Raw genomic sequence first — 27,743 nt, 5'->3', positions numbered from 1 at the left:
TCATCCGTCAGTCCAGTTCTCTACAGTCCCCACGCCTGAATGGTACTGTAAGGAGGACTCCCGGCTCAGGGAGAAGCTCTGCGAGTAGAGGAACTCGTTGGCGGCGTTCAGGTGTGGCGAGGGCGGCTTCCGCTCACACACGGCGGGGAGGCTGCGCTCTCGAGGGAACGAGGCAGCGGGTCCCCGCTCCCGGACCTGAGATTGTGACAGCTGGTTGTAGACACTGAAGTGGGCGTTTCCCGGCGGCTGGGAGCTCTGGGCAGAGATGGTGGGCAGCCGGGGCATCATGGTGGTGGCGGTGAAGTGCGTGGGGAAGGGCTGGTAGGGCACAGTCTCCATGGTCTGCACGCTGTAGCTGGTGTATGGGGACACGGACGTCCACATGTTGCAGCTCAGCGGAGGCGGGGGCAAGTCCTCCACCCCCGACACCCCGGCAATCTCAGGCCCTGAACCTGAGTACATACAGGCTTCTCTGGGGGTCACCTCACTGCAATAGGAGGGGCTCAGCATCTGCTGGTCGTAGGGAGGGGGGGAACGGAAATAGTGATCCTCCCCCACCGAAGAGGGAGCTTCTAGATAGGACCGTTTGCAGGGCAAGTCCAGGTGGCGGGCACTGTCTGCTGGAAGACAAAGAAACAATCAGGAAGAGTGGCTTGTCACTCAGTGCCTGCCCTTGCCCCAAGTGGCACTCCCAGAATCATCTTAATCAGCTCCATCTTTTATAAGGTGGTGGCAGCCAAGACGTGGTCAGATTATGGAGCCTACTTAAAGGCCGTGGGGGACACCACATCACTGGACACTGAGTGATGTGCTAAGCCAGGCAGCACACAGCTTTGATCCTCTGCCAGCCTGACTCTGGGGATGGGAAGAGGCCCCAGTGTGCACCAGCATTCTTCTATGAGGCTGGCCCTGGCCAAGGAAAGTGCAGGCAATTGCCAGGCCAAACCAGGCCCAGAGACCACATCTGTCTGAACCAGCCAGAAAATTAAGGCCACAATGTTTCTGCCTCAACCCTCAACTCCTAAGGAGGGCCTCAATAAGCCAAGGCTAGCGGCAGGCCAGATTCTGTTGTTTTTAGAAGAGGAAGTTAACCCTGCTGCATTCACAGAACACCCATACACAGATCACATCGTAACAGTGTCTATGTAATCAAGGAACAAGCCGAGCACAGTGGTGCACACCTGCCATCACAGCGATTTGGGAGGCTGAGGCAGGAGGATCACAAGTTTGAGACCAGCCTTGGCGACTTAGTGAGACCCTCTCTTGTTTTGAAAAGGGCTAGGGATGTGGCTCAGCAGTACAGTGCCCCTCTGTTCAATTCCCAGAATAAAAAAAAATTAAAAGAAACACAGCTGATAATAACTGAAAAGGATGACATAATTTTCAGGCTGAGCTGATACTCTAGAGAAAGATGACATCAGATGCCACAAATCATGTCTAGGGAGGGCTGAATTCTCTGGAATGACATGTTCTCCCCTGAGATCCTGGGATGACCCAGGCCTAAGGGCTGGAGTAGCGGCCCACTCAACAAATTTAAGAACACTTCTCTGCAGCTTATCTTGGCCTCCCTCCTCCTGTTTTCTCCAGGGATTCATTCTGGGAGCTGTGTGTGTACACAGGGCAGGGAGGCCCGGGACGGGGCGCGGCGGGGTGATTTCAAAGCCTACACTCAGCTGGCCCTCTGGCCTTTCTGAAGGTGCCTCAGCTACCCGGGGGGAAACCTGTTCCTTCTCTCACCCGACTCTCTCTCACCCTCATCCATCCCTCCTCTCCCTCTTTTTGCCAAACTCCTCCTTTCTGCTTGGACTGAGCTCTTGGACTTGGGAGGTGACCTAGTCACTCTAGGTCAGGAATGAGCAATAGGCCAGACAGTAAATATTTTAGGCTTTGTGGGCCATACAGTATGTGTCACAATAACTCAACTCTGCTGTTGTCCCAGGAAAGCTGCAGAGTTGAGGCCACATGTAAATATATGAGTCCGGCTGTGTTCCAGTGAAAATTCGGTGGATACTCAAGTGTGAATTTCAAATCATGTTCACTTATCATGAAGTACTCTTTTGACTTCTTTCAACTATTTAAAACTGTAAAGACCATGGTGTGCAGGACTGTGTCCAAAGTCCACAGTCTGCTGACCCTTACTCTAGGTCACTGAGGTCAATGGGACTGGTGCAGGGGATACTACGAGTTCTGCTAGGTAGTCACATTCTGGATTGCAAGCAAAATTCCCCATGACTCATTCCCAAGAGAAAGTGAGTGGCATGGTGAGGTGTTCTGGAAAGGCACCACTAATTATCTCTACTCTGTCCATGGGGAGGGTGAGTCCTGGTAGCAAAGCGTGAACATTATGGTTCTCAGTTCAGGGCTCTTCTTTGGGAAGGAGCCTGGCACCCAGAGTACCACTGCCTGTCTTCCTGGCCCCCAATCTGCCTCACAATAGCTCTCTGCAGCTCCTAGGCAGCCTGTGCAGGAGCCTGACAAGGTGAGATGGAGAGCCCCCCGCCACAGGGCTGAGACCCTCCCTGCTCCAGGGTTTGGTCTGCTTTCACAAATGACAGCCTGGGTCCAAGAACCCATGGCCTGGGAAGCTTCAGCTTCCTCCTGGCTTCTAGGCCAAGCCCTGCTGGCTGTATCTCCTACCTCCTCCAGGGAAGGCTCCCACAGTAGTGACTGCAAAGCACCTGGAACTAGGCAAGGGGCCAGCATCTGGGGACACCAAGGCCACAAGCTGTCTGTGTGGATTCTGAAGGCCACATAAAGATGAGAATCAGAGTTCTTGTGCAGGGGAAGGTGGCTCTGAGGCTGGCCATGGTCCCTAGCCCTCAGGCTGGCTCCCACGTACAGTGGGGGACACCCCTACTCCCGCCCTGGAGGGCCTCTGGATCAGGAGCACTACCTCGTCTCTTGAGGCAGTGGTAGAAGAGGCTTGAGTCCCTCTGCGGGGGGAAGGTGTTGAGAGGCAGGTCCTGTGGTTCAGCCGCAGCAAACTGCATGTGGGTCCCGTTTTCGTACTGGTAGTGCTGCAGCGCCTGGTGGGCACTGTGCAGGGGGCTGACGTCGGGCTTGGCCGAGAGCTGGCTGGACACAAGCCTCTGCCTCATGATGCTTTTGGAGATCACAGGATACTCTTTGCTGGAAGGGGGAGCACAGGTGGAGAGACAGGAAGAGAGTGAAGATGCTTTGAGGGTTACCCAGTCTGCCCGCCCCATCCCAAGGCTGGGGCAGCCCCACCTCTGAAGCCGGGCCACACGCAGGTCACTGTCGTCACTGCCCCGGAATCCCTTGGCAAAAGGGTTGTTCTCAATTTTCAGCTGTGTGATCTGTCAGAAGAGGACACACAGTAGAGTCGCTGGGAGGAGAGAGGACTGGGCTGGCCTGTGGCCCTCCTCCCCCAGCCCAGGCACACTGATAACTCAGGCAGGCTCTGGGGAAGTCACGGCTAGTCCTAAGCCAGCTGGGAGTCCTTGGCCGTGCCAGTCACATGTAGCTTGTCCCTGGCTCTCCTCCACTCTGCTTCTTCTGGTCCCTCCTAGTCTTTCTCCAGCATCACCTGGCTACAGTCCCTCAGCTGTCATTCTTGGGTCTCTGTAACAGCTTCCCAGTAGGCTTCCTACAAATGTCACCCATGTCCAGTGCAACTGCCACAACAGGTTCGTTCTTAATGCAAATCTGACTTGCCATTCTTCTGCCTCTACAACCTATGGCCTCTTCCAATGGCCTCTCTGTGCCTGGCCAGTCCCAGTGTGTGCATGTGAGAAGCCCTCTGAGAAGGGTGAGGTGGACAGAGCAGAGAGGCAGGAGAGTGGCCCACTCAGGATCTGCAGGGTGATGGCTGGAGCTGGGGCAGGGTGGGAGGTGGGCTAGGCCATCCCAGGCACCTCTCCTTATCCACTACCCTCCCTCTGCAGGCCTAGAATCCTACCTTTGGATGTACCTGGAGGAAGAAGATCACAGGATAAAGTAAGGCCTAAGACTCAAACCACGCACAGGCTCCCTGCTCCTGGTTTTCACAGTTCCTGGCTGTGGGCTCTGGCCTTCCCTGGCTCCTCACTTTGGCTACGCAGCTCCAGCCAGCAGGAAACAGCCATCCTGCCTTCTGCACTTTGTTCATCCCCCAAGTACAAAGATCAGGATTACTTTGTGCTAGAGATTTGTGTCTAGTCTTTTCTGTTCGTCACTTGATTTGCTCACTGCTCTGAGGGACGTGGTGGGTTTCTGAGGCCTCTGCCTGGGTCTGCCTCAGCTTCTCTGGGTCTCTCTGTGGCAGTGGCTAATGCTGGGTGGGGCCTGCAGGGTTGTGGCTGTACCTTGTGATTCTGGTAGGAAGTCACAGAGATGAAGGAGGTTTCTGGGAACACATGGGTGCAGAAGGCCGTGTTTTTGGAACCAAAAGCATTGTTCTCATCAGCCTTAACGATGTGTAGCCGTGGCTGGTACTTGTGCATGGAATTGAGGATGATCTGAAAGAAAAGGGTTTCACTGTGAGCTTTGGTCCCCACCTTGTGGTTCTTGACCTTGTTCAGCTGGCCCAGAGCTGGCTTTCCTCCTCCTAAAAGCCCAGGACCCAGGGCCTAACCACAGGCACTGAGTCTGGAAAGGCCCTAAAGCTCCCAGTAATAAATCAGGCCCCCAGGCCCCAAGTCCACACACAGTCCCACTTAGCCTCTCTGTCCCAGCACTAACACCTGCTCCCAGGACCTCCCTGGTGTCCTCCACAGCTTAAAAGCCTATGAGTTCAGCATAGTGCAGTAGGGGGAAATTTGAGTTGTAAGCAGAAGTTCAGGGTGCTGCTGACTTCACTGTGTGACCTTAGGTAGGTCATTCAACTACTCTTAGCCTTGTTTTTACATCTGTAAAATGGGATCATCGTACATAACTTACCTCCCTCCAGTGTCTCCCTCCAGACTGACTTCCCACCCTGCCTGCATGTGACCTGCCTTCCTGGAAAGGCCACTGTGAGTGCTTGGCTGCCTCCTCTAACTTTGTTGGCAACAAAGACAGCTTCAGAGCCCAAGGGTTTGCAGGATGGAGGAGAGGGGAGAGGCTGAGAAAGATGTCCCACTTTGTTTTCATCACATTGCTCATTTGGGCAAGCATTTCTCAGCATTCACAGCGGCCTGCTGGGGGAGTTGCAGGGACACCAACCCATCCTGCCCCCAGCCCTGCCCAAGCTGGAGGACAGCTCGTCATAGGGCAGAGATTCCAGTACCAAGAGAAGTTCCTACAATAATGCCAGAGGCCTCAGGCACCCAAGGGCCATGGACCAGGGGATGTAGGTCACTCCAGCTGGTCAAAGCTTAGCAAAGTGCCCAGGAGTCTCAGCTGCTGAAGCCCAGGGAATCACACACAGTAGTTGCTGCTCCAAACCTGCCTCACTTGGCGGTGCCCCACGGTAGCGACTGCATCATGTGCCATTAAAATGTATTTTTTATCGTTGACATTTGCCAGACGCCCTCCTCATGGGAGGCAGGACCAGGAATTTGGGGCATTTTATCAGCACCACTACATCTGTTAACCCTTTGGTTTCCGTGCTGGCCAGGCTGGCTCTCAGGTCCCACAGCTCACTGGGCTCCTTTATTTCTGCCTGGGGGTGCCCCTTCCCCGGGTTGCCTCTGATGGCTCCCACCCTTCCAGGTTCTCAGGGGCTAGGCTTGTGGCTGCAGCCTAGTGAAAGATTTAACTCCTTGGTGACCAGACTGCCAAAAGAAAGGCCAGTCAGGCTCTTCAGGGGCAAGTTTTGGCTGAAGTCTGAGTCCAGGATGGCTCCATACCCATCATGCCTTGGAGACTGGGACAGCCCAGGAGCAAGCTCTGCTGAAGACACGGGTGGGCCAGGGGCTGGCTGCAGGCTCTGGCCTTCCCTGGGCTCCTCAGTTTGGTTTGGTAACTTTGTCAGCAGGAGCCAGCCTTTCTGCCTTCTCCACTAGTCACCACTCCTCAGTGACAAACCTGTGGCTTCTCTTGGGGGCAAGTACAGAGCTTCCCAAACCCAAAACCAGGTCCTGTAGCTGGGGCCTGTCAGATGAGAAACTCAGGCTGAAGACCTAAGCCCTATGGAGGAGGCCTGACATCTGTCTTTTTCCAGGAGTCTGGAATGTTCCTATAGGGGAGTAGCTGAGTTTAGGGAAACACCTCCCAGCCCTTGCAGGTTACTCTGTCACCCTGCACTATTCACCATGCTGCAAAATCCCACAATGACCCTAAGTTCCCTAAGACCCAGCAGCTGAATACCTGAGAGGTGGCCTAGGAGTCTCCAAGAACACCCAGAGCCTCTGCACCTCTGTGCATGCACTTCCTCTGCTGTGCTGACTTCCTCTCTCATTCTATCACCTTCTAGGCCCATCTCTCTTCCAGGAAGGCCCAACTTGGAAGGCTTCCCAGATCCCAGGGCCTGCTCCCAACTCCCCGTTCAGAAACTTCCTCACAGTGCATTGTCTACCTGGTTGCTCCCCATTTCTTCTTTTTCTTTTTAAAATATTCATTTAGTTGTAGATAAACACACAGTATCTTTATTTATTATTATGTGGTGCTGAGAATTGAACCCAGTGCCTCACACATGCAAGGCAGTGCTCTACCACTGAGCCACAGCCTGAGCCCCTCCCCATTTCTTCTTGTCCCTTCAGTTGAACTATAGACTCCTCAAGAGAAAGAGCTACATCTTTTATTCCTTTTGCACCTCCAGGTTCCTTGGCCCCAATACAGGATCTAGGTGGGGCTGCAGGAGTCAGAAGATTTAGGCCATGACTGCAAACCCTCGTGGGAATGTCAGCAAGCCCCTTTCTGGTCTTTACTTAGCTCACTAGAGACAAGATAATCTCTAAGGCATCCTTCAGGTCAAAAATTGAGATTGAACACATGCACAGAAAATCCTGTAAGCACTCCCAGGCCACAGCTCCCCAAATGCAGGACCAGTGCCTGGACATTTGAACTCTCCTAGGAGGGTGACCAAAGGGAGAATAAGGACAGTGGGCTGACAGAATCCCAAACAGCGGGCACTATCCTTCGGTGAAGTTGTGCGGGACTCTTAGGACCAATGGCAGAAGCTACCTTGCTCCTGTGACAGATGAGCAATCACAAGTCTAATCAAAGAACTAGGCATCTCCATCAACTCCCCTTCTCCTCACTGTCACCCTCCTCCAGGTCCACTTAGTGACCAAGTCCTGGGAGCCTATGAAACAAAGCCTCCATTCCCTCTGTGCACTCTGCAATTCATTTCTCTCCTTGTTTATTTTCCCATTCCCCTCACAACCTCTTATATGTAATTTTGTATAGCAATGAGGGTCTCCCTTCATTTCCATGCAATTTCCCTTTTCTCTCCCTTTTCCTCCCATCTCATGTCTTTGTTTAATGTTAATCTTTTCTTCCTGCTCTTCCTCCCTGCTCTGTTCATAGTTGCTCTCATTATATCAAAGAAGACATTTGGTATTTGTTTTTTAGGGATTGACTAGCTTCACTAAGCATAATCTGCTCTAGTGCCATCCATTTCCCTGGAAATTCTATGATTTTGTCATTTCCCTCTGTGCACTCTGGTCCAGGCCTATCTCTGGCTGAGCTGCTGTGACAGCCTCCTCCCCACAGCCATCTACTGCCTCTTCATCTTCACCTGCTACACCTCCCACTTAGAACCTTCTGGAGATCCCAGGGAAACCAGACATTGCTTGAGAGCAGGCCCTGGATATTCCCTCCCCTTGCCCTACAGCCAGTACTCAGGGTTCAGTAAATGCCTTATATTCGGAATGCCAGCTTTGATGGGTCCCTCTTGCCCCTTGGAATACAGGCCCATGAGACGAAGACCTTGATGAGGGAAAAGAAAGGCTGCTAAATACACCTCTTCAGAGGGAATCACACTGGCTGGCAGGGAAACCTGGGAAAAAAGAAACTGCTAGTCCTCCCACAACCAGCTGGGAACTAGGGGAGTACAATCAGCCCAGAGAAGTCATGAAGATCCAGAAACCTCTATGGATCTCTATACAGCAGCTGCAAGTCCTGAGAGTAGGCTCTTCCCCTCCAGCCTCTGAGGTCCCCATCTATAAAGTGGAGGCTTGGGCTAAGTGGCCCCCAGTAGCCCTCCCGACTCTGATGGTCTGGAATCCAGGACAGGTGTCCAGAAGAAAGTCTTACCCACTGAACCAATGCAAATGTAAACTTGAACCCTAGTCCCATCAACCTGGGAGAATGTGAAACCAACTGGATGACTCACATACCTGGCTTTGCTCGGGAGTTCCTCAGGCTCCACATTTAACTGCTTTGCCAGAGTCTCACATTTATATTTGTTGCAGAGGGTATCGGGCCAAATGGGCCAGCCACGTCAACAAACCCACTACACGGCTGGGCCCGTCATCATCATTGTTTTACAGAAATGGGATTCATTACGTGCTGGCCCTCATTCAGGAGCCTGTTCTATTTTAACAATTGCAATAGCGCCAAACATCCGTCTCCTCCAGAGCTCAGCATAGCGTGCTTTGCCACTGAGATCCATATTTATCACCCTTAGAATTACAGAACATTAGGGCATGGACAGGCAGACCTTAGAGATCATTCTAGTCCAGCTCCCTATTTTTACAGATGAGGAACAGAAGGCCTTGGGTGGGAGCATGACTTGCCCAAGGACACACAGCTGGTTGGAGACAGAGTCCTGAGCAGCTTCCAAATGGCCTTTGAGAGGGCACATGCTGCTCTCAACAAGCTCAGTAACTAGTGATAAGTGCTAATCAAACACTATAAAAGACATACCCACCAGGCCCTACGGTCCACCACGGAACACAACATATCTAAATGCCAGCCACATTGCAGTGGGGCAAATGTGCATTTTGGTACATATTAAAACCAGATTCAGCTGCATATAGTGATGCACACCTGTAATCCCAGCGACTTGGGAGGCTGAGGCAGAGGATAGTAAGTTTGAAGTCAGCCTTAGCAACTTAGTGAGCCTCTGTCTCAAAATTAAAAAAAAAAAAAAGAAAGAAAGAAAAGAAAAAGGGAAGGGAGGGTTTGTGGTTCAGTGGTAAAGCACCCCAGGTTTAATCCCAGTACCCATGCCCCCCCAAAAAAAACATATTCATTCTGCATCATACTTTATTTTCTGTGATTACCTTTTTCATCATCTCCTTACCCTCCCCAGCCCTGCAGCAAAGAGGTCAGGACAGAAACAGGATCCATAGCTTAAAAAGAAAAACCAAACCAAAAAAAAAAAAAAAAAAACTGAGACCCAGAAAGGTAAGTGGCTGGTCTAAGGAAAATCTAAACTAGAACCAAGTTTAGGGAGCCCTTGAGTCCACTCAGAGGCCTTGGTCAGATAGGCCATGGGCTTTACTCCCAGGATAGCAACCCTGGGGTCCTCCAGAGCCCTCACAACCTTCCTGACTTCTCTGGCAGCCACAGCATTAACTGGAGAGCATATCCCATGTGCCAGGCCTGGTGCTCAGGATTTTATATACATCAACAAATTAATCTTCACAACCTCCTTACATGTGGATCCTGGGCATCATCATTTTAATAGACAAGGGACTGAGCACCAGGGAAGAGAAGGCATTTGCCCAACATCAGTCAGCAGATCCAAGGCAGGGCCAGAAGCAGCACTAATTACCAAGCCTGCACTCTTCCCTTCACCTGGCTGGGGAAGGTGGGCCTGATCTCCCAGAGCCCAGGAAAGGGTTTGGCACAGTGTCAGGGCTCAGCAAATGCAGGGAAAAAAAAAAAAAAAGAAAGAAAGAAAGAAAGAAAGGAGAGCAATACATAGCTATAGCTGTGGGTCCCCATTGACAAGTTAACAGCACAGCTTGGGAAGACAGCAGCCCCTGATAAAGGAAGTGCTCCTCTGTCTAAACACCACCCCCTGAGGCAGCCCACTTACTCACTGTCTAATGGCACCCACTGGCTTGCCAGACCCAGGGCTAGGCACTCGGACCCAATGGTGAGAATAACCTGTGGTTGACTGTCTAGGGAGAAAGTCACACAGTCATCCAAAAATCAAGCAAAAATAAATGGTGAAAAAGTGTAGTAGAAGAGAAACTGCAAGACAACATACCTAACAAAAAACGTGAAGGGCCTCGGGAAGGACAGCTGAATACACTACACTCTGAAGGACAAAAAGACAACTTCAGCAGAGAGAAAGGCATTCCTATCAACCCTCCCAAAGTAAATGACTTGCCCAAAGGCAGACCTCTCACAACAAAGAAAATAAAACTGAAATTGATATCTATGGTTCCTTACCAAACTGGCAAAAATAAATAACCCTCCCACCCTGTTGGTTAGACCACAGCAATGGTAGAAATACCTATCAGGAAAAATGTTATGGAGGGCAATTTGGTGACATTTTCAAAATTTCAAATCCAAATACCCTTTGAACAGACAATTTATTGCACAAATATACTCTCCAGAGTGTGAAATGATGTATGTCCAAGTTTAATCAAAAGAGAGGGAGAAAAAATCACCTAACTTCTTCCATAAGGACTGGAACAACCATGAGTTAAAGCTTCATGGAACAACCATGAATAAAGCTGTAAGTGGCTATACTAAAGGAAGCAGGCAGCTCTTTTTGGATGGAATGATCTTCAAGACATGTTTACAAAGCAAGGAGCAAAAGCATTTATATAGTTCAGCACCTTTTGTGCATAAAGGAGGGGATTTGAAGTTATATATACAGAAAATGCTCAACACAAATTAAAAACAGTGCTTACCTATGGGGGGTGCGGGTGAGAGGGACTGCAAAAAACCCAGATGGATGAGGAACAAGTAGAGGGAGACGTCACATGGATAACATTTTTTAAATTGTGATTTATTTTTAAATTGTATATTTCCTCTTCAAAAAGCAATTTTAAAGATGCAAATAAATATTAAATTACATCTCTGTTAAGTATGATGAAAAGGTGCTTAATGCTCAGAGAGTGTGGAATGGGAACCCTAAGTCTCCTCCCTGAAGAAGTTGTATTTGAACTTGGATCCCAAGGTTCAGGAGGCAGTAGCTAGGTGAGGAGGGTGGGAAGATCATCCCAGGCCCGTGGGAGGCAGGTCAGCCAGTCAGAACCCTGCTTTGTCTTTTAGGAGCATCTGGCTGTGTGGTTCAAGGGATTCCTATTCTAGGCCCCACCTGCCACTTAGGACCAGCTCCAAGCCCAAGCCCTCATCTGGACCCTGGGCCCTTCTTCAGAGAATTAAGAAAAATAGCACATAGAAGAAGGGAGTCTTGGAAGATTCAGAAACTAGTAAAACATGGCTGCTTCACACCTCCCACAACCAGACTCTCTTATCCTGGTTTTTATTAAGGGTGGGTAGACACATGGTCTCTCAGACACCCCCAGGTTAAGGAAATTTGCTGAGTTGGAACTCTAAGCTAGAAAGACACTGAGTCCACCTGGTGGACCCTGGGATGATACCACCACCACCACCAGAACTGGTTTGCAACTTCACTACAAGGGTGACAGTCCCAGCTCATACAGGGTCTGGCCCCCTTCTCAGGAAGAGTTCCCGATCCTTTGTGGGAACCAAGGTAAGCTGTCAATGGTTGGCAGCTGCTAAAGCTCCTGGGATACTACAAGGATCCCAGGGAAAAGTCCAAAGAGACTTTTCTGGAGAAAGTTCCTTGATGTCTAGAAGCTTTTAGGGAAAACTAATAATGCGGAGGTGAGCTGTAAAAAGGAAGGGTGTGTTTGAGGCAAGTTCACAGTACAAGATGGCTCTCTCCCAAGCTCTTGCACTGAGAAACCAAGAAGGATGACTAATACTTCTTTTTTTTAATGTTTATTTTTTTAGTTGTAGTTGGACACAACACCTTTATTTCACTTATTTATTTTTATGTGGTGCTGAGGATCGAACCCAGGATCTTGCACGTGCGAGGCGAGTGCTCTACCGCTGAGCCACAACCCCAGCCCCAGGATGACTTCTTCCCCCTTCCATGTGAGCTCACTGCTTCTACTAGCACAGGCCAAGGAACAGAAAGCCAAGGTCCTTAGGAAGTTAATCACCTGCATAGCCCTTGTCTTGCTGGCCACAGATGGCTCCCTCTTCATGATGCTCCAAATAGCTGAAGATAAGACAGCCAGAGCCCTGGGTCCAAAAAGGTGTGAGACTAGGTAGCAGAAGGCTCAGGACAGAGTGCTGCTCCCTTACTCTCAGCTTCTGAGACAATTTCTTCAATCCTCAAGCCCTATAGCACAGGGGACACTATAGCCAATAAACTGCAAGTGCTGGGTGGGGAGGAAGAGAGAAGAGAGAAGTTCCATATCCCGTCCATCAGGAGAGAAAGCTAAGTTAAAATGTGTACAACCTCTATTGCCAAAGAAGTGAGCCTGGGGCAGGCAAGGCGACTGAGGCCAGGGGGCACCTGGGCCTTATGAGCCTGTCAAGCAGCCCCATTGGCCCAGACTTAACAGCACATGCAGGATTATCAAAAAACCCTCAGAGAACCAGAAAGAGCCACCAAGGAGGTAAGATAGGCTTGGAAAACCTACTGCTGGACTGTGAAGGCCAGATCTCTCTCCTACTTTCCTAAAAAAGTCTGGTTTTTCAACCCTGGACTCTTTTTCCTCCAACTTTCTGCAGGGGGCCAGGGAGGTAGAAGGTCCTCCAAGGCATCCCTGAAGCTAGGAACCCTAAAAACAAGCTGTGCTTCCAAAATATCAAGAAGCTTGATCCCTAGGTATTTCCAGTCACCCAAAAAGTCAGTTTCTGCCAAGCTCTGGACTTACCCATAGTCTGTCCCATGGGGTTGCATGTGCCCACATCTAGGTTCCCTGCTGCCACCACAGAGACCCTCCCTAACCTTTTGAGGCTGGTGCCACAACCTGGCCAAGCAGAGGAGGCGAGTCAAGAGTCAAGTGGGAGTGAATTCTTGGCCATGATGGTACCCAAGAAAACCCAGGAGGCCCCTCTCCTCTCATTTTAAAGGCCCTGCTGCTCTGGGAGGTTGGGATTTGGCTGACCCTTCATTGGACATCTGCCCTAGCACCACAAAGAGTCATGAAACAGGCAAGTCAGGAGTTAGTTCGGTTACATAAGTCTTCTCTTAGTTGATTATTTACACATCACCAATGACAGAGAACTGAACATTCGAAGAAATTAAAACTAGGAACCATTTACCAGTTATCTACTTATTAATCTGAAATGAAGCACAGCTGGCATTTTACAAGAGGAACTATGGATCACAGAATTCTGTTTTGTACACAGATCCCCAGAGACAAAACTGAGGCACCAAAGAGGGACATAGCTGTACATGTCCCACCCACCATCCTCACCCTGAGTATTAGTGCACAGCACCCCCCACAGCTTCCACTGCCCTGCACCCCACTACACCCCTGCCCTGTGCCCCACTACGCCCCTGCCCTGCCCGTCCAGAGTAACCTCAGGAGTCCAGAGAGGCAGGCCTGCGTCCTGGCAGAAAATACCAGCTCTCAGGCTTCTGTTTGCCACACACTTGAGCTAAAAATTTCCACATAAAATGCTCTTTTTTGTGGGTCTGCCAGAGCCAGAAGGGGAAAGAATGAGCTTGGGCAGCCTGGACGGGACGTCAAAGCAGCATCCCAGGGGCTTCAGAATCCTTTCACAAGAGCCAGACCCCAGGCAAGCCAGGCAGGAGTGGACCCAGGAGCCAGAGCAAGCCTTCCTTCCCAAGGCCAGGCGGCTCTCAGGCCAGGCACATCACACATCACAGAGGAGCTTCAGAATTCATTCTTAAAACGTTTACTTGCCTTATGTCACATTCCAGCAAGAACAGATCTGGGGACACTGAAGCTGAGAGATTTGACCCATCACATCAAGATCATCATCATCATTATCATATTTGCTATTTATTTAGAGCCTCACATCTGCAAAATGATTCCTGAGTGTTCTCTCATTTAATTCTCACTCCTATGGCAATCTCCATATTTCCTTCCTTCTCCCTTCCTTCCATCCTTCCTCTCTTCCCCCAACCCCATCCCATACTGGGGATTGACCCCAGAAACACTCTACAATTGACCTACATCTCAAGACAGGGTAAGTTGCTAAGGCTGGTCGTGAACTTGCAATCCTCCGGCCTTAGCCTCCAGTCACTGGAATTACAGGCATGTGCCACCACACCTGGCTTCCATGTCTACTCTATAAACAAGGAAAAAGAGGCTCAAAAGGACTGAGATCTTTTCCAGAGTCACCAGGCAGTCAGCAGAAGGGGGCCTGTATAGGTATCAGCAGGTCTGGGCTCTGTCCACAAACTGGCCTATAACAACAAGGCCTGTGGCTGGGTCCCGAGAGTCAATTTTCCACATCCCTGTCCCCATCTGACCCTCCCCCAACACTGCCCCAGAACTGGCCTCCCAAGGTCAGGTAATCCTGCTCCTTACGTGGCCAAAGGGGTCCAGGTGGTTGTTTGTCAACTTCAGCTTCTGGAAAGAGACCAACTGCCGCATCCAGTGAGCCCCAGTGGCTGGAGAATCTGGGTGGACATAAAGCCTTCCTGGCATGGCCGGCTCAGCCTTTCCTGCCACCATCCTGCCAACAGAGCAGACGAGTGGCAGCAGCTGATTACATGGGGTCTAGTGAAGTCCAGATGCCCTGTCCCCTCTCAGAGTAAACCCCCAAAACAGCTACTGCTCCCATCCCAGTGTCAATCAAGGATTTTCAGGTAGGAGCAAGGGCAGGGGAGAGAGTGCTAATGAAGAGGAAGGAAGCACAGTTCTGAAACTCTTTTACTTCACTGCAGTAGAGAGAGAGATGGGGAGGAAATATGAGAATTTAGATGAAGGATTCAGGTAATCACAAAGATAACTGTGGGACAATTTAGGCACTTTTGTGTGCCATATTTATAATTTATATTTGTTTATTTTCCTTTATGCAGTGCTAGGGATTGAACCCAGGGCCTCACACATGCTAGGCAAGTGCTTTACCACTGAGCTACATCCATAGCCCTTTTTATAGCTTATTTTATTTATTTATTTTTGGTACCGGGGATTGAACTCAGGGGCACTTGACCACTGAGCCACATCCCCAGCCCTACTTTGTATTTTATTTAGAGACAGGGTGTCACTGAGTTGCTTAGCCCCTCACTTTTGCTAAGGCTGGCTTTGAACTCGCAATCCTCCTGCCTCAGCCTCCTGAGCCACTGGGATTATAGGCATGCGTCACCGTGCCTGGCTTTTTATATCTTATTTTGAGACAGGGTCTCACTAAGTTGCTGAGGCTCATCTCAAACTTACAATCCCCCTGCCTCACTCAGCCTTCCAAGTCACTGGGATTTTAGGTGCACCACTATGCCCAGCTTATATTTGTAATTTTTAAAAAAATATTTAATTTTTAGTTTTAGGTGGACACAATACCTTTATTTTATTTTTATGTGGTGCTGAAGATCAAACCCAGTGCCTCATGCATGCTAGGTGAGCACTCTACCACTGAGCCACAACCCCAGATCCTTATATTTATAATTTTTAAATGTTATAAGTTGTACTAGCTGGAGGTAACTTCTCAAAGGGCCTAGACATCTTTTAAATTGCTTGCCCAAAAAATCATGCCAAGAAATTAATTAGCAGCTGGCTCTCAGCCAGAACCTGCTTTGAATTCTGATCTATGCCAAAGAGAGAAAAAAGAGAAATGTGGACTTGGCCACCAAATCCTGCCTCCTCAACTCAATCTCTGCCAGCTCCCCTACCCCATCATGGAGCCCAGGCCCCTGGCCAGCATTCCTCTCTTTCAATGGGCCCTGCTGAGCTCCAAAGGCAGAGAGAGTACTAAATAGTTAGCTCATGAAAATAACCAGCACTGACTTACCCATCTGGCCCCAGTGTTGTCTGGCCCCTCAACCTGCCTATCTGCCCAGGCCCTTGCTAAAGGGTCCTATCATCTGACCCCCAGCAACAGCCTCATTCAGTCTGAAGGTGGACATATTCTATAGCCAGACAAAGAAGACATGAGTGGACAAGCCACTGCCAGCCAGATGTCAACTATTAAAGACCCCCAAGAAAAACGGTTCCCATTCTCCTCCTGAGTGAAACACTGACAGAGCTTGAATCTTCCATGTTAGTGTTTCCCATTACCCAAAAGCACAGTCATCAAATCCTGATTTTCTGTGCCCGCCAGGACAGCATGAACCCCAGAAGTCCACAAACACCAAACACTGCAGCTATTTCAGCTTGAGCCCCACCTGGGCAGGTGTGCAAACACCTGAAGCCCTCCCCAGCCTCTGCAGCAGGAAGTAGACTGGAGGCTGTGGTTCTGGGAAGTAACTTAAAGAATAGTTGGGGGATCCCTGGACCAATTTTGTGGGCATAAGTGGGAAGGGCAGTTGAGGGAAGATGGCCCCAGGCCTCTTACCATTTGTTGTCACAGAACTTGTAGCGGTGGTCATCTGCAGGGACGATGTCAATCAGCAGGATGTACTTGGTCTTGGGGTTCATGCCTGTGACTTTAACCTTGTAGCTGGGGAACATCCTCCTGGAGGAATCAAGGGGTGAGACAGAGTGTGGACAGAGCACCAGGAGAGATGGAACAGAGAGAGCGAGGGCAGAGAATGCCCTTTTAGCAAGAGATCATGGCCCTATGGCAGTTACATGGCACCTCCCTTTGCCCTAGCTGCTCTCTGAACCCCACAGCATTCAGTCTGTGTCCGGGAAAACAGTTTACATGATATCCCAAATTTCCCTCTCCCCCCAGGTCTCCAAAGATTGGGGCCCAGTGTCTGTGAGCCACTGAAGCACAGAAATCCTGGTAAGGATTCTGAGGATTTTAAGATCAAACTGGTATGCTAGTCTGTACATAGCTAAAGTTCTGGGGCACCACCACAGACTGCCACAGCACATGACCTGGAAGTCCCTGTCAGCTGCTTCTATGCACAATGAGATGCCTCCTTTGTGTCCCATCCTGTGGAAATCTTGTGAGCTTTTTAACACAACTTGCAGGAAAACAGGAGAGTGCTGCTGAAAACCCTGCTAAGTTTGGATTCCTCCTGTGTGTTCAGCAGGGGTATTTCTCACTGTGAATACCTCACCTGGGCCAGTGCACCTAACTGAAATCAGGAAAACTGGATCCAGGAACACAGATTCTGAAACCACCATGCCATACTCCACAGCCCGACTCCACCACTGATAAGGTGTTGGGCAACTTGAGTTTCCTGTGCTGTGGTTTCCCTACCTCTAAAATGAGGATAACATCACTAGCTAGATCATAGACTGCCACGTGGATTAAATGAGTCTACTTGTGACTATTATTACTGCCCCCTCTCTGCTTCACCGCACCCCTAAGTCTGTGGTATGACCTATTTTCACGAAAATGGATTCACCAAAGAACAGTTTTCCAGTTCCTACAGCCCATGCTGAGGCTGTCCAGGATCCTAAGTCTCAGAGAACATTCTAGAGAAAGGGTTCCCAGACCCCTGAGCACATACACACATATCTTCAGGGGCATAGCTCCCTCCCCTGGCCACCAGGCCCCTGACACTGAACTTCACCAGAGGAGCAGAGGGATCTTCCTCACACTATCTCCCAGTAGTCCCCTGCCCTGCACTCCATCTTCCACAAAAGTACTCTTGCTAGCAGGGAGTGAAGCAAGATCCAAACCTAAGAACTGAAAGACACTAGGGAAATGGGTACCATCCCACCCTGAGCTGTGTCACTGCCCAGACAGTCCACTCCAAGAAAACCATCAGCAAGTTGTCTGCCTCTCATAACCCAAGAGAGTATGGGTACCTTCACAAAACGCTGCCCTAGACACCTCAAACAGATCAGAGTCCCCATTTTGTTCACAGGGGTACCAGCTTACCTGGGTAGGACAGGGCTTCCAGAAAGAATCAAGCAGGCAGACCCTACAGCAAGCCCCTCCAGGACCCTGAGGCAGAGGAAGGGCTCAATCCCTGCCCTGCCCTGGCCCAGCCTGTGCCTCCTCTCCTGCTGAGGCCTATGAGCGCCCTGCATGGGGAAGAGGGGCTGTGCTGGGCCTGTGCACACAGGCGCATGTGCATGAACACGTGGTGCAAGTGCGCATGTGTGCCGTGCCTGGAGGGCGGGGGTAGTTCTAGCTGCTAGTCTAGGGACTTATAAACTGTGTGGAAGAATTTGTCTCAGATGTCAATTGAAAGCATTTTCAAATGTCCACCCCACCCCCTCTATGGGAAGTGAAAAGGCTCAGGAACCCAATCCTGCCTCCTGTTCACCAGCCCTCTGCCCGGCCTGGGGGCACAGCTGGAGCCCGCACTACCCACTTTCCTGGCTCTGCCTTTCTCAAGGTGGGCCTGAAGCTGAAGGGGGAGGGTAGCAGCTGCCTGGCCTTCCCTTCAGGGAGGAAGGAAGGCCAAGAATCCTGTCCCCTCCAGTCCACCATTTTGTAACTGCTATAGAAACAGCCACAAAATGGGGCAACCCTGGCGGTGCTTCTGCTGGCCTGGCACCTGTGGCCAGCACTTAGACTGTTTCTCCTGTAATCACTCCAGGTGGCAACAGCAGAGGGCAGACACAGCTTCTTGCCCAGGCCAGTGTCCACACAGGGGGCCAGGCAGGAGGAAATGGCTGACTGCCACTTCACCAGTCTTCATAACCCAGATGGAGAACAGGATGAGGGATCCTTTCCTTCCACTCCTCCTCCCTAGTACACTTAACCTCAGCAGCTCAGGAGGCCAGGGGTTGACTGAGTGCTTATTAGAAGCCCATTTAGGAGCCTGTACTCTGCCCCGCAGGGCTTGGAACTGGTATCTTGTGAGCTGGCCCCTCTGGGAAGCTGACCAGAGATCAGACTCCAGACAGACAGTAGTCTCAGGGAGGTGTTAGGGCACTGGTGCAAGGAAGGAGAGTACCTCCTAGCCTCTGCCTCTTCTGCCCACAGGTTCCCCTCTTCCTGTGGAAGCAATCTTCAGAATCAGGGAGGGCAGATATCTGGTCTAGCTGGGGTGTTTGAAAGTCTTTGGCTGCAGGCTGAGGTGGCTGAGGCTCAGGAAGCTCCACTGCCTTCAGAGAAACAGATGGCCAGGTCTCTGGCAGGGTACAGTTTCAGCACAGGGTACAGCTTCTGGGACCATGCAGAACACACTACCGACCCATATCATTCTCCCACTTAGGTGGCTCCAGGAAGATGAATGGCCCAGCCGGGGTGGAGGAAGGGCTGCACGAGAAGGTGAGGCACACCTCCACCTGTGGCATCTATCTGTCCTTGGTTGTTAAGGGAACCCAAAGGCCTGGCTTGAGGGTTTTCATCAGATCAGCATGACTCAGGCAGCAGAGGCCAGGCTAGGTATGGGAGCTGTGACTTCCTCTGAGCTCTACTGGTGAAGTAAAGGTCCTCCCTAATGAAACATAGGAAACCACGGAGTAAGATGTAAGTTACTCCTCTGATTTATGACATAAAATGTACCTGAAAACCAACACCTTCTGGGGAAAGGAAACCTCTGTGGGCTTGCTGGGAGGGGGAGGATCAAGAAGAGAGGCACTGACTGCGCCATCTCCATCTCCCTCTCAGGCCCTTGTCACTAGTGCCCACCAGCTGCTGGCCCCAGGCTGCCTGCGCTGTCCCTGTGCCCGCACGCTCCCAGTTCCCTCCAGGCCTCTTGCCCCGCCCACTTTCCCCGCGACCCGCCTGCAGCCTTCACGCAGGACCCGCGCGCCTTCTCCCCGGGCGCCGCGCGCCCTCTCGGTGCTGTCCCAGTTCCCCGCTCCCCTCGGACTCAGTACCACCAGACACATGGGCACTCCCCCGGCACAGCACGCGCGGAAATGGCTCCGCCAGGGGAATAAACAAGCTGCCTCCTCGCCGCCCGCGAGGAGATGAAAGCCCGGGTTTCTCCTCTGATCATGAGACGGGCTCTGAAAGGGTGCGGGCCTGGAGCCTTTATCTGCTTCATACTCGGAAATGGTTTTAGAATGAGCTGCTAAGATAAGCGTTCTCCGACGTTTCTGGGTGTCGGAGGCTTGCGGGGCCCGGGCAGGGGCTTGGGGGCATTTTGATTTTGGCAACAAATCTGTAAACGCGAACTCACTATAGAGAGAGGGGACGCCCAAGAGATCGCTGTGCCGAGGGAGCCACGCGGCTCCCAGGTCAAAGCGGTTGTCAAATTCAAGGCGCTGACCTTCCTGCCCACCCCCAACCACGGAGCGTGGGGCAGAGAATAGAGGACCTAGGGTCTCATCCGATTCTCTCCACCTGGCCTGCCTCCAAACCCACTTCAGCCTGGACTTCCCTGGGACTCCGGGGGGGGGGGGGCTCCAGAAGCAGCTACCTGCGCCTTTTCTTAAATTCGGCACAAAAATAAATCTAAGGGGTGAGAAGTCTGGAAAGTGGTTTCCAGGGTGGGAGTGGTGGTGACTGGAGGGCGCTCAGGAGGGACTCTGGGTGTTCTCTTCCTTTCTCTAGATTGTAGTTTCAGCTCTGTCCCTTTTGTGAAAAGTTATGGAGCTGTACCCTTAAAATTCGTACATTTTTCTGCAGAAATACTGCAGTAAAATCGACATTAAAATTATATATGCTCACACACACATATACACACATGCCTTAGAGCCAGAGTCTGGAAAAAGAAGGAAAAAAAAAAGCTCCAGGGAAAAGACAGGGGTACACTGGAAACTTCAGAGACTTCTACCCCTAATGTCCAGGGTCCTCAGGAAGAATACTAGGTAGGATGGGAAGAGGCCAGGGCTCAGACACCAAGGCTGAGGTTAGGGTGGGGTAGGGATGGGTGCTGCTTATACTGAAGCCAAACATTTTGTAGCCAAAAGATTTCTGAGAGCATGCCCAAGCTACTCAATTGATTCGCACTACACACACACACACACACACACACACACACACAGAGTTTTCTAATTCGCCCAAAGTATTTTTAAGAAATATTTTCCCTGAGGGGAGGAGCAGGGTGAGGGTGTGTGGAATGGATGCTGTTTGGGAAGGTCAGTTGCTTCTCTTAGATTTTTTTTTTTAAAAAAAGTCACTTCCTTTTGATAGACTTTTGCTTTCAGAAAATACTTTAAGAAGAGATCAAAGCACTCTCTCCCCAACCCACTTTCCCAGTGTCTTCAACCCTTACTTCTCTTATCATCCACGCCACTGGGCTCTGACGCTCTGTATACAGAGCGAGGGCAATTGGCTTTGAAGCCCCGGATTAAGCCTGGCCAAATCCTTGCCTCAGAATAACAAACAATACAGGTTCAACAGGAGTTCTCATTGGTAGTTCATTTTTCAAACGCAAATTCACTGTCACTAACACAAGCAACATTGAACTCAACAGGCTATGAAGGCTGATAGTGGAGATTTATCTGGTGGCAAAACATGACCTAGGAGTAGGGCAGTCAGACGGTTAGGGAATTTTCATTTTGGGGAGTTTATATTTAAATTTTTGTGGAGCTCACTTTTATCTGTATTTGGGAGAAAATGCAGTTTCTCACATGTATCAAGCTTGGCAGCAGTGTGGAGTCTGCTCTCTGCAGTGACCAGCATGAGCCCTGTGGGTGCAGGGGCCTGAGATGGACAGAAACTGGCTGGGGAGCCGTTTGGCCCCCATTTTACACCTGACATCAGGGGTTCCTGAGCATCCAGAAATTGGTATGTTATCTTGTGGTTGGCATTTTATTCACCAAATGAAAATTGACAATTCATTCTCTAATCACTTTCAAGGACTCAGACAGGCTCAGATAGGAGGCTTATGAGCCAAGAACTCAAACTGGCTTGAGAACATTCTGCATCCCCTTTTCCAGGAACCCCTCTTCCCCAACCAGGCAGTGTGTTATCATGTCCCCAACCAGTCATGGTCTCTAGGGCAGAACAGCCCCACATTAAACAGGGCCCTGCAAAAAAATGCAATCAAGGGGATTTCTCAAAGCTAGGGTCTTGTTCTGGGTGGGTGTGGGGTGCATCATCTGCTTGGCTCGTGTAGTCCTATCGATTGCCTAACTTCCCTGCTCTGGGTTTAGTTTATGTCTTCCCAGTTCTCTTCCAGTTCTTGCAGTCTAGGAATCTGTGATTCAAGGTTTAGGAGAGAGGTTCAGGCCATCTGCTAAGAAATGAAACTATCCCAGGAAGGGTTCTGGTGGAAACACAGAGTTTAGGGGAACAGGGAGAGGCACAAGAAAGAATGTTGCCTACAAAGCAAGCTGCATCCAGAGCCTGCCCTTGCACAATCATCAGAGTGATAAAAGTGGTTTCTGAAGACATTGGGGTGCTGGGAGCTAGGGTGCAGCTCAGTGGTAGAGCAGCATGTGCAAAACCCCGAGTTGGATGTGCAAAACACTGAGTAGGATCCCCAGCATTAAAAAAAAAAAGTGGGCAGCCATGCAGGAGGACATGGGGTCTATGAGAATCTTGGGTGGGGGTAGGGAGGAATGAGGCTAGTGACTTAGTGACTTTCTTAAGAACTAGACCAGATCCAAAGATAACTTTCTGCCACAGAAATTAAAGGCTGTGATGAATCTGTAATCATCCCAGCCTCCCCCCACCCCTCCCACCGGCCGCCGTACTGAGGATTGAACCCAGGAGTTTCACAGATGCTAGGTAAACACACTACCACTGAGCTATATCCCTAGCCCTGTCCATTTTATTTTCTCAAAGTTGCCCAGGCTCATTTGGAATTTGCAACCTCCTGCCTCAGCCTCTGGAGGAACTGGGATTACAAGGGTGCGCCACCACACCCAATGCATCACCATCATTTTGAAACTATTATCATCATTCCCTGAGGTTCCTCTCTAAGCCATCATGAGGATCAGGCACAAACATCTGCCTAAAGCTAGTCACCTCTGGAATGTGTGTGTGTGTGTGTGTGTGTGTGTGTGTGTGTGTGTGCACTTGCGCGCGTGCTGCTCTCTCAGAGCAAGGAGGGAAGAGGACACACACAGGTTCAGGAAACCCTCTGAGGAGAACCACAAATGACTTTTGTTTAAAATGGCAGAGGCCAGACACATCCAGAGAACATGTGGGCCATTTAGTTTGAAGAGACAAGATTATTTCTGCTGCCTAAAAAATTGGAACTTTTGGATCTTTTTTTTTCCTTCCCTCTACTTCATCAGCACAAGAAATAAATCCCCCTTTCAACACCTGTAATCCACTTGACAATTTACCCAGCAACATTCACATGATCCCCTGGTTGGAGTCTATCAATAATTTAAAAAAAAAAAAAAAAGAAGGGCAGCAGGTACATCTATAACTACCATTTATACCATTTACCTGACACCACAAAGATTACAGGAGTGGCCAAGTGCACTCAGAAAGAGGCTGAACTTGCAACAACCAACAACCAGACCTTCTCTCCTCAATGGCTACTCCACACAGCACCCTCTACCAAACTCTCTCATGCATCCTCTTCCTCATCCTCAAATGCAGCAAACTCAGTCCTGAAACCAACCTGCCTCATTCCCTAATAGAGGCCCTCGGTAGCCATGCCACCTCCCTGACTAAGGCACGAGTATGGCCAAGTGTCCAGACCTCTTCCCTCAACAAAATAAAGCATTGCAAGAGCCTGCCAGGAAACAGAGAAAAGAATGACCACAACACCCCTACACCACACACAACAAACAGATGCTTTTTGTTTCTTTTGAATACTTCTTGTTTCTTTTGAATATCACTGTGCTAGGTACTTTACAAACAATTATAAGGACCTTTTCTTTTAAGGACAGGGGCAGGCAGAGACCCTTAAGTCTCTTATCTGAGGTTGCAGAGAAAGAAATAGCTGAACAGGAGCACTCCCCCATCTCACGATCTAACTCCAGATCCCTGGCTTTTGATGGTTTACCATCAAATTTCTTTAAAATCCCAATTTGGGGCCCACAACCAGGCAAAGGGACACTTTTATACCTAACCTATCCCTGGGGACCAAAATCAAGTGTGTACATGTGGAAAGAGCAAAGGGTGGGGAGAGTGTTCCTGAACCTGAACTTTCCAGTGTCTTCAGCAATCTCCCCTCACCTGTCAACCATTCTCCTGAGTCATTCCTGCCCCACCCCAGACACCCCATCCTAACGAATCTCTGTCATCTGCCATCTGAGTCTTCCTCCTCTCACTCTCTCCTCCCTGTTCTCTCCCACAGACACCAGCGCATTTTAAAGATGTTTCCACTTTATAAATCATCCCTCTCTGGCAGCCACCGAGAGCTGCCCCAAACAGCACATACAGAGCCCAACGGGTGCCTTCCCCTCAGCCCAGGAGCAGCTTGGAAACAGAGGAATGAGAGAGACTTGTGGGTCATTCTGCTCCTGAAAAGTTACATAAATTGAAAAACAGTCCCATCCTCATCCTCTTCTACCATCTGCCAGGGAGCATCCCCCAATTCAGACAATCAGAGAAACCCTGCTAGTCCCCAGAAAGAGGAGGACAAAGCAACCCTGCAGGAGGGCAAAAGGATTGGGAATAGCCATCCTCATTTGCATATCATTTGCACAGTATTGCCCCCCTCAAACTTTGCAGCAGCATCCTCCAAAGAGTAATTCCCTGAGCCTTGGCTGCAGGTCCCAAGCTGCTGTGGGATGTGACCCTGAGATCCGAGTGTTCGACAGGACTCCCATGGGACCTCAGGCTGGGAACGATTGCTAACTGAACTTGCTGAGATGATTCCCATTGCTCCGGCTTGCCAACCACCCTCCAAGTAGATCTCCCGCGGCTGACCTGCCCGCCTTGGTGATGATCATCTCAGTGCCCGCCTCGTGAAACTTCTTCCAGAGCTCCTTCTCATGCAGCCCCACCTTGATGTTCTCGATGGTCTGGGGAGGTGAAGGAAGGGGACTCATGTCTGTTTGTCCCACGGCTCCAAGAGGAGCCTGTGGAAAGGAGAACGCAGATCTGAGGAAGTGTGCAGAATACACCAGCCCAGAAGCCCACGTCTCAAGACTTCCTTCTACAAAATTATTATGAGACATTGGTGAATTTAAACAATTTAATTGGTGAATTTAAACAATTTAATTTAAATTGGTGAATTTAAACAATTTAATCAGACCCCTTTAGGGTCTTCAGAGGTAGATGATACTCTTCAACCCAATCACTTCAGGTGGCTGGCTGTGGGCAGACACAAGGATACCGGGAAAGGCACACACAGCTCGGATTCTGTGCATGAGGATTACCGGGTTATCACCGGAAAGCCTCAGTAACGTACACTGGGCCTCGAAGTGGCGAAGTGACTCCAGTGCACAACCATAAGGGGTCGGCTTGTCCCACCCGCTTCCAGGCGTTCACTCCTGCCCTCTCAAGTTTTCGGGACTAAACATTTGGCTCGGGCTCTCTCCCCTAGCGCAGGAATCTCCCTCCCTAGCCTGCCCCACAGTAGCCCTGAGGGTTCAAAGTGGATAAGGATCCAAAAAACCAAGAGTATGAGGCTTGCCCAGGGAGAACCAAAAAGCAGACTGTCAGGCAGCCAGGTTGCCCTGAAAGAGTTCTGCCAGTGATCAGACTGAATGACCCGCACAGGCAGACAAACCGACGCCCCGAAGTCTACTCGACGGCTGGCGCTGCCCTACCTGCTCTGCAGCGGCAACGTCTGTGCCGGGGCCTGGGGGACTGCCGAGCGCGGCTCCGCTGAGGTTGGGCGCTGCCAGCGCGGGCTCCGGGGCGTTGGCGGTGTTGGTCGAGCTGCCCTCCCCGAGCGCTGGACCCGGGGCCCGGAAGGCCTCCTCGCTCTCGGACAGGCCTTTATCCTGCAGCATCTCCTGTGGGCACAGCACGCACCGAGTCACTCGACCAGATCCACAGTGGCCCAGGCCGGCAGCCCTCTCCAGCAGAGCTGGGGTCCTCATGCAGGCGTGGAGACAGCACTGGCGCAAGTGGACCCCGCCCCCTTCTGAGCTGGGGGAGGGAGCGTGTGGAGAGGGCAGAACCCTCGACTCTTGCTCAGGGTTCTGGACCTAGTTGGGTCTGTGTGCAGTTGAGATCTGCCAGTGTGGAGACGTGCGAAGAGTAGGTCTGGGGTAAGACCCGCCCTCTTCGTATAGCTCCATTTGCAACTCCTGTCCCTCCTTCCTGCTGGGCAACATGGAACCCGAGGCCTGGGTCTTCTAAGTGGAGTACAGGTCCCATTCTTGGTCCAAGGCAACCAGAACACTCCCTGGACTGGCGAGAGAAGACAGCCAGGCCTGAAGGCAGGGACCAAAACTCCAGCAGCTCCACACCTGCAGAGAACTAGAGCTGGGTGGCCCTTTAGGCCTCTATTCATTCATCTGCCCTCACCCACCCATTCAGATGGCACTCAGGTAGAGACTTCTGAACCAAAGACTTTCACTCTTACACATTCCCACCGGGCACAAGCATCCTCAAACAAGGGCACAGGACCCTTACACTGCATCCATCCTACTCGCCCAAACAGCTACACTTTGTTAGGGCTCCTTTGATTCAGGCCCTGATCTTTGTCAGGACTCTCATTCTCACTGGTGCATTGGTCCAAAGGAGCCAAACCCTTCCTAGCTAAGGATCCCAGGCCAGTAGGTTAGGTCCAGTTCATAGGCACAGTCCAGTCTTGCCTCAGGGCACAATGCTATTTCCCTAAGTGCCTGGGCCTATGCACGCTCCTACCCATGTGTCTGCTCCCAGTCTGCAGCTGGTCCTGGACTACCAGAAGGAGCCCCCAGTTTGCAAGGACCAACCAGTCGGGTCCTACATCCCTCAGGAGTGCAATCCTACACTATCTCTGGTTAAGTTCTGGTGGGCTTTCAGTATGTCTGACTGCCTATCTTGTGGCGGGGTGCCTCTTCCTTTTTTCCTCCTATCTTCTTTCTGTTTTCTCCTGAATCTCCCTTGGTATCCCCAAGCTCAGATCCCTCGCCCACCCTGTTCAGTAAACTCCCCATCCCATCCAGGACTTAAGATTTCAGCTCCCAGGGCCTGGCAAAGTAAACAAGCCAAGTGCAACTGAGGAGATAAAAAGGGGCCAGGGCTGGGAAAAGCCCATAAAGATAAGGCTGACAGCCTAGCGGGTCCTTGGCCACAGCCTGGAACAAGAGTCGCAGGACGTGGCCGGCCCCATCGCGGGCTCTTTGAACCACGTGCGGGTTCCGCTGGGCTGAGCCTTGGAAACCTAGGAGCCCCTAAACAGGGGGACGCTGCACGACGATAGTAGTTGCGCGCTGGAGTCAAGGCACTGTTTCCCACTATATCTGAGCCAGGATAGGCGCCCGTGAACGGTGGGTCCCAAGCGCCACGGCTTGCGAGACCAGGAGGAGGGGCTGCCTCGAGCGTTGCGGACCTAGCCTCTACGTCCTCTGAGGGGCTTCTGTCACCCGGGAGCCCTACGGAGACGCTGTTCGACTGGAGTCTAGCACTCTTAATCCAGCTCCACACAGAGCACATCCGCTGAGCGTGTCCACTGACGCGGGTCTAGTCGCTTGGACTGGCTACGAATTGCACTGCGTTCTTTCCCTCTGCGGGGTTCGCTTCCTCTTTTTCTCGGTCCCGGAGCCACATCCTCATCTTTAGACAGCTTGCCCTCTCCTAACACCCGGATAATTCCCTTTTTTTCCCCAGCCCAGCTGACCCGAAGGGGCAGTCCCCGCTGTCCCCCTCGGACTCTGAGCCCCTATGCTCTTGGATGCTAGACCGCCGGCCAGGGTCGGCGGCCAGCGCTCGCCCGCCGCAGCCTCTGAGTGGGTCCTTCACGTCGACCGTCCGCGGGTTCTGCTCCCTCAGCGCTTGGGCTCGTCGCTTTCGGCAGCCTCGTTTTCCGAGGGCAGCATTTTTCTTTTCACTTTTAGATCAGTAAAGATGTTTCTCTTGCACTGAGAAAATTGATATTTTGTACTATTTTTAATATTTTAATTGTGCCCATTATCAGTAGAATAATGCTGTGGTCAGTTCAGTAACATTAATATTTATCCTACTACACAAATTATTTGTACTCTTATCTT

The 27,743-nt window shown here is 50.9% G+C and overlaps 1 protein-coding gene across 2 annotated transcripts; it reads right to left on the bottom strand.

Moving 5' to 3' along the window:
- Positions 1 to 25,553, bottom strand: Tbx4 (T-box transcription factor 4). Of its 2 annotated transcripts, none has more exons than XM_026398049.2 (8): positions 25,368 to 25,553; positions 24,523 to 24,617; positions 16,276 to 16,395; positions 14,313 to 14,460; positions 4,305 to 4,457; positions 3,229 to 3,317; positions 2,894 to 3,129; positions 1 to 620 (listed from the first exon to the last, which is right to left on the bottom strand). In XM_026398049.2, exons 1-8 carry the CDS (start codon positions 25,551 to 25,553, stop codon positions 1 to 3), a joined length of 1,647 nt encoding a protein of 548 aa, XP_026253834.1. The 2 variants fall into 2 exon arrangements, with proteins under 2 accessions (XP_026253834.1, XP_026253835.1); XM_026398050.2 differs by having other exon boundaries at positions 1 to 617.
- Positions 25,554 to 27,743: the final 2,190 nt, after the last annotated feature.

The sequence above is a fragment of the Urocitellus parryii genome, chromosome 7 (genome assembly GCF_045843805.1).
Source record: "Urocitellus parryii isolate mUroPar1 chromosome 7, mUroPar1.hap1, whole genome shotgun sequence".
NCBI classification, from domain to species: Eukaryota; Metazoa; Chordata; class Mammalia; order Rodentia; family Sciuridae; genus Urocitellus; species Urocitellus parryii.
The sequence above is the reverse complement of the archived record's forward strand: the minus strand, read 5'-3'. Positions and strand labels throughout refer to the sequence as shown.